The following is a 10,438-nucleotide window of genomic DNA, read 5'->3' as shown; positions in this document are numbered from 1 at the left end:
GTTCATCTACTATTGATCTCAGTTTATATCAGAAATCTCTCTCTCTCTCTCTCTCTCAACTCCCCCATTAAGACAAGAAATAAGCTGCAAACAGCTTGGGCTGCCACTGTTATCAATATCATGTCTTAATCAATTGGGCTGGAAACTGTTAACTTGGCAGCAGCTTGGGCTGCTTTGGTTGTCCATGAAGTGGCCACTAAATTCAAAACAAAGAAAATCCAAATTGAGGGAGGCTCAAGATTATTCATTGAATGCCTGAAAGGAAGGCCGAACCTCCCTGGAAAATCAGAAATATCATAGAGAAATGCTTCAACATATGTGGGATGCTCATGTGGAATATTGTCTACTCTCACATCTCTAGAGAAGCTAATTAAGTAACAAATTATTTGGCTAATTCCAGAGAGAGAGAGAGAGATGGGTCTTTGAAAATAAAGAAAATAATTTATAAGATTACGTTCTGTTAAGATTGAAATGGAAAAGGTTTTCCGAGGCAACTTCCCCCTTATTATTTAGCAGTTGGAAAGGAGAAATTGTGATCTTCCTACCTACAATTAAAAAGAGTCACTTATCATAAATTTCCCTTTTTAATTAGGCAATTCCCAGAGAAAAAAAAAAAAAAAACCAAGGGGAATGCATTGTTTGGCCTGAGAACCACTTAGGCAGAATTTGGCATTCCTTAATTGAAGGACTTATCTCCATTTTGCAGTTAAAATGCCCTTAATAAAAGTTGAGTTTTTCACTGCAAAAAGGAAATAAGTCCTTAGAATAAGGAATGTCAAATGCAGCCTTAGTGTCTTGGTGGCACACTAGAAGTACATTTTACAATTGAAAGTAACACTTCTAAGAAAAATCAGTTTATTAATTTTCCTTTTGAAAGGGAGAAAAAAGGTCTTCCATTTAATTTTACAGTGATATTTTCTTCAAGATTTGACTAGTCTATTAAGAATAAGAATGTGTTGTTCTCATGAATAAAATTGCCCTCTTGGTTTTGTTCTTATTTGTGTCTTTGGTTGGGGATTTAAATTAGGGATTATTTCTCTTAAATCCTTCTCCACCGTCCAAACAACTAGCTATATTGTTTATCATTTTCTTTGTCAAATTTCGGAAGGAACCAAACAGAGCCTCTTTCCCTAACAAAATTTTTGAAAGAACCAAACAGAGTCTAAGGTTCTGTTTGGTTTACATATCAGAGGGGCAGAAAACAGTTTGGGCTTTAAAAGGACAAAAAAATAAAACATAGTTTTTTTTTTTTACATATTGAATAACAGCCTACTCCCTTTTGTGCGGAAACGGAGCCTCAAAAAGAAAGAACCAGACTCTAGGAACTGCAATTGGTTAGGTTGATTGGATGATTCATTCTACATTTCCACCTTATGTGTATCATAGTATGGTTCAATGTGTGGGTCGCACTGAAATATAAAAAATCAAATTATTTTGCGTAGGCTCCCACCTTGCAAATTGACACCTTAGACCTTAGTCCTTACGCATCAATTTGGCAAGTTGGTCTGTGTTCAAAAGTTATGTTGTATTCTATGACTTTGGTGAGAGAAAGATTCCAAGCATAAGATAAACTCGAGTAGAAAAAAAAAAAAATTTCATTATTGTTATCAAACAAGCTAAATTTATCACTATCATCATTATCACCATCATCTAAATCTCTAAATATTTCAACTATATGGGGTCCTGTTTCGTCATTCCAATTTATTCAATATCTTATTTGGGGCCTACCATCGGTTTAGTAATTCTTGAAGCATCTAGACTGGTTTTTTATTTAATAGATGACTAAATTATGTTTGATTTTGTAATTAAAATTCAATTTAGGAAAAATACAAATATATATATATATATATATATATATATATATAGTATAAATACATACAAAATAATATAAAATACATATTTTTACACTTTATATTTGTATTCTTTCCAAACTGAGCCTAAACAATATGGCCATGTTTAATACCCAAAATTTTTCAGGTAATGATTATGCCTTAGAATTCGGTAAAGTTATTTTGGGTTGTGTGCAAATTTTGAATTGATATTTAGTGCCGTCACATGAGCAAAAGGATACGAAAACCTAAAGAAATGAGAAAAAAAAAGCGAATATAACACTAACATGGTGGAAATACATTGGAGAAATGGTGGTAGATGCAAGAGATATGGGTAGAATGGATTAGTGGCTCCGGCTGCCGCTTTCAATTAATTTAAAAAAATTAAATAAGAAAAACATTAAAATAAAAAAATGGTAAAAAACTGTTGTTTGAATTGACGGTTTGACCATTTGAATCAGTAAGTTACTAATTAAATCAACGATTTTTGATAAAAGACCAGGTCAGGGGTGAAGTAGAACTGATTGCCTGAACAGCTCTGAACCAAATGGTTCAACCATCCCGATTAATAGCAATTCAAAAACCATGGTTCGAATCAACTGACCACTGGGTTAATTAGCAAAACTGTGACCTAGTTCTATATCCGGTCTGAGCCTTACATTCAACATTCAATTAATGGACTGAAACGTTGGCATGACGCCCTTAGTATATCGTACCTGAAGAAAGAAAAGAAAAACAAAAAAGAGAGAGAGAATATCATATAGCATAACCAGATTATATATGATAATACATTAAGGAAGCCATTCATAACCATCAATAAAACTAAGGGAAATGAATGGTTTGGCCTCTTGTTGTGTGAGTTCTCTCGACCATGATACTCTCCCGCCGAAATCAGCACCTGGTCCAGAGCACTTGAATTGTCCATAAAACACAGTCCTAGTGCACACAAGATTCATGTAGAATCAGAATGTCAGCATAAAATGAACTTATACCAGAAGCAAAATATCAGGCATTTAGCACACTTAGGCAAGGGTCATGGTTGTGCAGTTAAAATTTTGCATCCGATTCACTTATCATATTCCTATATGGACTATGTATTTGTTATCATAGTCTTTTCTTGACGTTGCAAGCATCTTGGGATTCAGGGATAATTAGACTGCACTCCATTTCAAAAATCTGAAATTATAGCCCCTTCCTATTCTATTAGTAATCCCGTGCATCCTGTCTGTTGATTTAACATTTATCCAGTCAGAATTCATCCCACCTGTATGATGGGGCTCAGATTTATAATATTAACAGGAATTGCCCACGTCCTTTACTTGACTTTGTTTTTGAGCATTTGGGCGTGGGAGTCAAAATTGAGCCAAAACATGTTTTGAGCATTTGATAAGAGTTAACTTTTATAAACATTATTAATCTAAACCCAAACCCATTTTAAGCCCTAAAATACAAAGGTTAGGGTCTGTTTGGGATGGCTAAAGCTTCAGTTGCGTTATTGAGCTAAGGTCATCTTGGCGAGTCTAGATCTGCTCCTCATGAAATGCACCTTACACCGATCTTACAACATGTCCTGGCCTTGGGAAATATCTCTCTACTTGTATTTATTATTTATGGGGAAATGTTCCTAATACAAGTGGAATGTGAAAGGTCAGTGTGGAGACCAGATCTTCTCCTCACACCTGGCGCCTCACAGGCGACTCACACGCACATCCTATCATGTATTGGGAACATCTTCCATATTTATTAATTATTATTCACAGGAGATATTCCCAATACACGGTGGATGTGGATGTGAGCAGCAGATCCCAATTCCACCTCAGCACCTTTCTTCATTGACCAATGACCCTTGCTCAGAGAGAGAAAAAGAGAGAGGTACATACAATTCCCTGTTCTTATCTCCCCAGTTATACCATCCCTTGGGGGTGATGATCTTGTCCATATAAGTGTAGGCAAAGACCACCCTAGAGAAGCTTCCCCACGCCCTCCCCAAGTACAAGGCTCCCGACCCCGTCACCCTGCAGTTCACAAACGAGAATCCCGTCTCCTCTAGCATGTTCTCCCTCTTCTGAGCGGTCAGCGCTCCATAGCTGTTTGTTATGGCATGCAAGTGACACCCCTCATACAGCGACAGCCCATCTCCAAATATGAAGTCCACCGATCCTTGGATATAACAGTCCTTGAAGTAGTGTCTCCCTATATGGTCATATAATGTGTCTTGCGCCCCTATGAAGTTACACGAGAAGAAGGCCGCTGTATCACCAGATATCCTCAGCGCCACCGCTTGCTTTCCAAGTGCTCCTGAAGGTGGCAATGGCGCTGTATTCTGCATCCAAATTTGTACTCTTAAGTCATTATCTATTTACTTTTACTCTCTACGTAGTGGTTATTTATTAGAGTCCATTTGGTTTGCAGTCGAAATCGAGTCTGTTTGATTAAAAAAAGAATGAGAATAAGAATTAGAATCAACAGGAATGGAATATCATCTCCAAGGGAGGGGCAGGGAATGCCAGAATGGCCATTCCCTCAAATGGGGAATGTCATTCTAATGAAAATGGAATTTCATTTCTGTTCAACCAAACAATTGAAATCAGAATAACCATTTGAGACCCTTATTCCCGCCAACTAAAAGGGGTCTTAGTGTCAGTAGGTTAAAAGGGACTGACTATACAATATAAAACAGCCATTCAATTCCATTAGCTTAATCATATCTGGCCATTCTTGTTTCCTAACCTACTCCCCACAGTTAAGCAGTGACCTAGGCACTGTTTGGAAACTTTTTGGGTGTATGCTTTTTTTTTTTGTCCAGATTTTGCAATGGGCCTGCTCAACCACAGTCCATTAATTACACAATGTGCCAGTTTGTGTCAGAGTTCTATTCAGGCCCAACTAAGCATTCACTTTCAGGGCCGGCCACGGCCTACCTTTGCTCTATAGACTACTTGTAAAAAAATCCTACCTAGACTCCTACTTCATTGAGTTTGGGCCCAATTGATAACTGGGTATCGAATCAAATCATATTATGGTCTGCTACAGGCGGATGAGATGATATGCACAAAGTGATTTTCTCTTCCATTGTAAGTTTATTCTATTAGAGCAATCAGCAGCATAAATTGATTCGATGAAGCAAAAGCAAGAAAATGTTTATCCAAGGAGTTTGTGCTGACCTTGAAGGTGATGTTCTTGGCGACAAAGTAAGGAGAATTAACAGCAAATGTCGCAGAAGCAAAGGTTCCCAATGGCCGCCGGTCGGACCCCATTCGATCTGCGGTGTCGCCCCACTGCAGAATCGTCCTGTCTGCACCGGCACCCTCTAAGGTAACAAATGCCTTCGTTGCAGGAATATCAACCTTCTCCCTACATTCCCATCAAGTCATTAAGTGGAGATTTATCCCTGAACAGAAACCCTGTAAATAACAAAACGAGCAAAGGTAGGTAAACTCATTCTTACCTGTAAATCCCTGCGTGAATTTTGATAAGCACTCTACATTGATTGACAATTGGTAAAGAATCAATCGCCTTTTGAACCGTAATAAAATCTCCCTTTTTTGGGTCTTTGTCTACTGTTATTGTCAAGCAAGGCTTGAGCTTATTCTCTGCTTTGCTGTACAAAGAGTGGGTCAATGAACCCATCTGTTTGATCCAGTTCAGGTAGCCTTCCTGAATTACCACTGTCCCGTTGGTCCCATTCAGACTAACAGATGAAGGCGCACCTTCAAACAGCAAGATAAGCAGACACAGACTCGATAACATAGGAAGACGAATATCGACTCGAAGTTTTGAAAATGCAGGACGTGAAACAAGTCCAGTGATGACTGAAGAGGAGGAAAAAGAGAAGAGAGAGTTGGGATTAGCAGCCATAGAGTTTTGGGTTCTACCTGTATGTGAGTTGTTACAGTTGAGAAGGGGAGAAATGTGGCTATTGAAACTTGAAAGCAACAAATCTATGGGTGTGGGAGCAGCAACTGTGACTGTGTGAGTTGAGAAAGGAATTGAAGAAAGGTAAAGTAAAAAGAAAAGCTGGTGAAACGAGAGGTTCAAAAACAAAGAAAGGGAATGAAGGGAGCTGGGGTGAAGAATCCAGCAGGAGTGGCCGTATCTAGTTATCTCTTCCTGCAAGGTTACAATACAGCCATTTGACCATTCTGTCAAACTGTTTATTTGTGTTTGTTTGGTTTTGTGGTCATGGGTGTAGGCACTATTTTAGATGAGCTGGTCCACAACTACAGACAACTTCACTATATTATATTAGATAGTGCACTCTGCAGAGCCTGCCTATGTCCGCCTATGCATAATACCAGAGAAAGATACCTTAGCTCATACTTAGTCTAATGGTCCAAATCTGGAATTGTGGTGTGTTGTCCCAGTCTAACCTGGCCTGGTTCTTAAAGTAATAAATAAATAAGGCCCTGTTTGGTTTGCGGGAATAGGGTCTAGAATTGCAACCCTTTTTCGTCCAACTGTTTGGTTGGGTGGAATCAGAATCTCATTTCCATTGAAATGACATTCCCCCATTTGAGGGAATAGTCATTCCTTGCCCCTCCCTTGAGAATGAAATCCCTTTCTTGTTTATTTTAATTCTCATTCCTATTCCTGTCTGAACTAAACAAACTATGGGAATGGACTATTCTGATTCCAATTACAACTGTAAACCAAACAGATCCTAAGTAACATCACATTTTTCTTTCTTTTAATTAGGGTTTCACACTAATCACAACCCTTTCTTGGATTATATGGCAGGATCCAGAATTTGCTCATGAACTCTATTTACTTGCATTGCAAATTCACTTGCACTGATACAAAAATAAACCTAATTTTGCTCTCAACCCATTTGAACTCTCATACTTTTATTTCAATGCAAATGAAATAGCACTACAAGCAAATAAATATTGAGGGGAATTTTATTTTAATAGGTTGAATACGGCTAGGTAAAGCTGTGCCAACTCAACTTTCAACCAAGCCTCAAACATGGAAGTTTGGACCATCAGGATTGGGCTTGAAAATCAAATTCTATAAAGTTAAAGCTCCAACCAGTTCTAAAATTGGCTTCCAGCTCACCATAAACTTTAATACTTGAATGTGTATATTAAATTAACTAAGAAGGAATAGGAATACTGGACCAATATAGGTAAGGCCGGCAGACGGTAGAATATTCATATATTGATTGTATAATTCAATAATTTATTATTATAAAGTTGTTGCTTCTCTTCATTTCCCAATCTATTTTATTTTATTGTCAAAACTCAAAAGTTAATAAAATAAAAAGTTGGGAATGTTTGGTGAGAGGCGTGAGTAGAAGATGACAAAGAAGATATGAACCATGAAGTACCATGATGAGGCTCGCTGGATACATGGATTTGGCAAAAAGGAGATTGTGTCTGTACCAGCACCATTCTTGTGGAGTGGAGAGAGACCAACCAGGCAAATCGGACGCATCTCTTCGGGTATGACAAGAAGCCACACCAATTCCTTTTATTCGTTGGGCCCACAGGAGTGGAGTGAAGATGATCAACTCTGCAAACGGCCATTTGGGTTCTTAAGTTTCCCAATTTTAATTTATTTGGTTCGTTTGAGCCCTTTTCAGCGTGGCAATGGCTATGTACAAATAAAGAACTGTGCCCGAAAGAACGTAAATCCGTTGTAGTCTAGTTGGTTAGGATACTCGGCTCTCACCCGAGAGACCCGGGTTCGAGTCCCGGCAACGGAAGGTAATAATTTGATTTTTAACTTCTTTAGCATTAATTTTAGTCAACATTTAATTGTTTATTAATTTATTTTTTTAATCTTCTCATTTGTTCATCACTCCATCTGGGCATACGTTAATTAGGGTGAAGTTTGGAATCAATACCTTTTTTTTCAGCGTTGTTTTATAAGAAAATGGTGTTACACTTTTATGCCGTTCTCTTAGAAAAATGACATTATTTTTGTTTATGACTGTTGCTGCCATTTAGTTGTTTTTTAATGCCACATCAGCCACACCTTTCTGAGATCATGCCTTTTCAGGTGTTAAAAAAACATTAAAAGATGACATTTTCTTGAAATACACATTTCTTAATTTCCAATGCATGGTTTGAAAAAAAAAATGAAAACAACATTTAATCAGAAAATGGATTGGATCATGATGCGATGTAAACTCGAATCCAATCTTATTTTGTTGGATTTGGATATTTCCATATAAGATTTTGGATTGGATTGGGTTGAATAAATTGCATCTGATTAAATAAATAACTAATATATATATATATATATATATATATATATATATATATATATATATATATATATATATATATATATAAGCATTAAATAAATGAGTTCAAGTCAGTCCCCCACAAGATAGTTTTCCACAATGTCCCACGGCATATTCTTGCCGTGATTTGAGAACATCTCCTGATTTAGGACTCTTCATAAGAAGACCCAACCCGACCAAATTGGCCAATCTAGACCGACTCAACTCGAATCGGCCGGGTTTTCTTCAGCACCGATCGGTTTCGAGTTGTAAAAAATCATAAACCAATGGTTCAGACCGGTTTCGGTTTTCATATTAGTATTTATAACCTACTTAGTTCCTACTTAGTTGTTTTTATCATAGTTACAACCTAACTTAATTTCTAGTCTTCTAGTTAAGAATGACATTAATGGCAAGTATTGTAAGACAACTAGACAAGGAATTTTTTTGAAAAATTTTAAAGAAAAGAATCAAATGACCCTAGTTTTTATGGTCTTTTACACCAAATAGGCAATCAATTACAATTAGAATTAGGTGTCATTTCTTACTTAGATTAGAAGGTTTCTTGAAATATGCAAATTTCAGTCTTCTTTCTCTAATACAGTTTGACTTTCTATTTTCTTGGTAACTTCTATTCTAACTTTGTCCACCTCCTGCCAATTTCAGTCTTCTTTCTCTAATAGAATTAGATGTCATTTTTTACATCAAATTTCAGTATTCTTTCTCCAATCTACCAATTTATTACCATGGTTGAACTTAGAGCCAAAACAGACCCAAATCGACCAAACCCGACTCAAGTTGATCAGGTCGGTTTTACTTAACACATGGTCGATTTCGGTTTCAATTTCAGGTAACCCGATTAGGTCGAGTCAGTTGAAAAAATCTCAATAAACCGACTCAACCCGACCCGTGAACAGCCCTATCCTGATTGAAGTGAGCCCCTCTTCTTTATGAAAGGTAATTAGAGTCAACCAAATATCTAGTCAATCAAAGCACATTTTCCCATATATGGAAACTAGTCAATGTTTGAAGTGATAATATTGGATGATAAATTATTCTCTCCAAAAATGACAATAATTACAAACTTTCACTCTCTAAAAAGGGTAAGGAAAGCTAATTAAATCCTTAATCAAGGGGACTAAGAGATGGGACTAAGAAATCTATAAATAAGGATTCCCATCAAGAGGGAGGGACTTTTGAAATCAAGGATAAACTAAGTATATGTGTGGTTCCGTGGGAGTTTTTTGAGTTTAGATAAATGTTTATCCAAAAAAATGATACTTTAAACGATTTTTTCCTTTTCTATTTGGTTGGATGTTTTATGGGCATTTTAAGTAACACCCCATAAAGTTGTTTTTCACCTCAGATAAAGTGTGCCACATCAACATTTCATTTCAAGAAATGCCTAGGCAAAGCATTGGGGAAAACATGAATTTGATGTTTCCCTAAATGCATCATGGATATAAATCAAAGCATTTCACTTTTCTAGTGTTTATTTGATAAATGGTAAAACCAAACAGTGGTTCCATATGCAATAAACACCAACACCTATGTGGTGCTGATGTGGCAACGTTTTTTCATAAACGCCCACAGAACTAAACATATACTAAGTAAAGTGAGAAAGCTCTTGGAGAAGGAGGAAACACATCCACAACTTTATGAAGAGTAAAGTTACAATACTCTTGGAGTTGTTGTAGAATCCCTCTTTTGATCAAGCTTTTAAAGCCTAATTGAAGGAAGTAATTTCCACAATTTTTTGAAATACAGGAGCATGCTATTTGACCCTCGGCTTCAACTCAATCCAAATTGTTAGGTTGCAAGAAATACATCACCAAGAGAGAATTAGAGGTTCTATCTCTTTTGTAAGAGAGTTTCAATTCGAAAGAGTTTGTATCCCATTTATTTCAAATGTATAAAAAGATTTTCTTGTATTTGAATTTATATAAGAAATTTTTGTCAATACATATATATTACATGTATGATGTATGTATGTATGTTTAAATACTGTTTGTTTCTAAAACATGATAACTATGTCATTTCATATACAACACTACTAAATTGAATTGACCTCAACCCATAATTTTGGAAATAAGAAACATTCAGGGTATGCATCCCCTGAATCGTCCATATCGGAGTGACACACATATCCGTTATCTCGATCAATACATGCCGATAAGGATCAATACACGAGTGGTTCACGTTTTCACACTTTTACATGTTTAATTTAAAAAAAAAATTGTAACTGGCGTAATTTGAACCCAAGTCACCCTACACATCAAACTTCACGTTTGCATGCCACTAAGACAACCATTAACTTTGGTTAGTAATTGAAATAAAATAATTCTTTATTTAATGCCTATATCTAGTCCTAACATATAACATA

General features: G+C 36.5%; 1 protein-coding gene and 1 non-coding gene across 2 annotated transcripts; one reads left to right on the top strand and one right to left on the bottom strand.

The window, feature by feature from the left end:
* Nucleotides 1–2,418: 2,418 nt before the first annotated feature.
* Nucleotides 2,419–5,983, bottom strand: LOC148851218 (putative pectinesterase 53). Its single transcript, XM_088942849.1, has 4 exons — nucleotides 5,278–5,983; nucleotides 4,994–5,183; nucleotides 3,710–4,152; nucleotides 2,419–2,765 (listed from the first exon to the last, which is right to left on the bottom strand). Exons 1-4 carry the CDS (start codon nucleotides 5,685–5,687, stop codon nucleotides 2,621–2,623), a joined length of 1,188 nt encoding a protein of 395 aa, XP_088798975.1. The 5' UTR covers nucleotides 5,688–5,983; the 3' UTR covers nucleotides 2,419–2,620.
* A 1,477-nt stretch (nucleotides 5,984–7,460) lies between these two features.
* On the top strand, nucleotides 7,461–7,533 carry TRNAE-CUC (transfer RNA glutamic acid (anticodon CUC)). Its single transcript has one exon. It is a non-coding gene; the product is annotated as a tRNA-Glu (tRNA).
* Nucleotides 7,534–10,438: the final 2,905 nt, after the last annotated feature.

Source organism: Nelumbo lutea, chromosome 5 (assembly GCF_056320005.1).
Source record: "Nelumbo lutea isolate HS-2025 chromosome 5, American lotus-T2T, whole genome shotgun sequence".
NCBI classification, from domain to species: domain Eukaryota; kingdom Viridiplantae; phylum Streptophyta; class Magnoliopsida; order Proteales; family Nelumbonaceae; genus Nelumbo; species Nelumbo lutea.
This window is presented reverse-complemented; position numbering and strand designations above follow the sequence as displayed.

Excerpts from the sequence above, each read along its gene's own strand:
- LOC148851218 (XM_088942849.1), bottom strand. The coding sequence starts at position 5,687 with ATGGCTGCTAATCCCAACTCTCTCTTCTCTTTTTCCTCCTCTTCAGTC. Across the intron at positions 4,153-4,993 it reads CCAAGAACATCACCTTCAAG|AATACAGCGCCATTGCCACC; the intron begins GTCAGCACAAAC and ends ATTTGGATGCAG. Across the intron at positions 2,766-3,709 it reads GGAGATAAGAACAGGGAATT|GACTGTGTTTTATGGACAAT; the intron begins GTATGTACCTCT and ends TGTGTGCACTAG.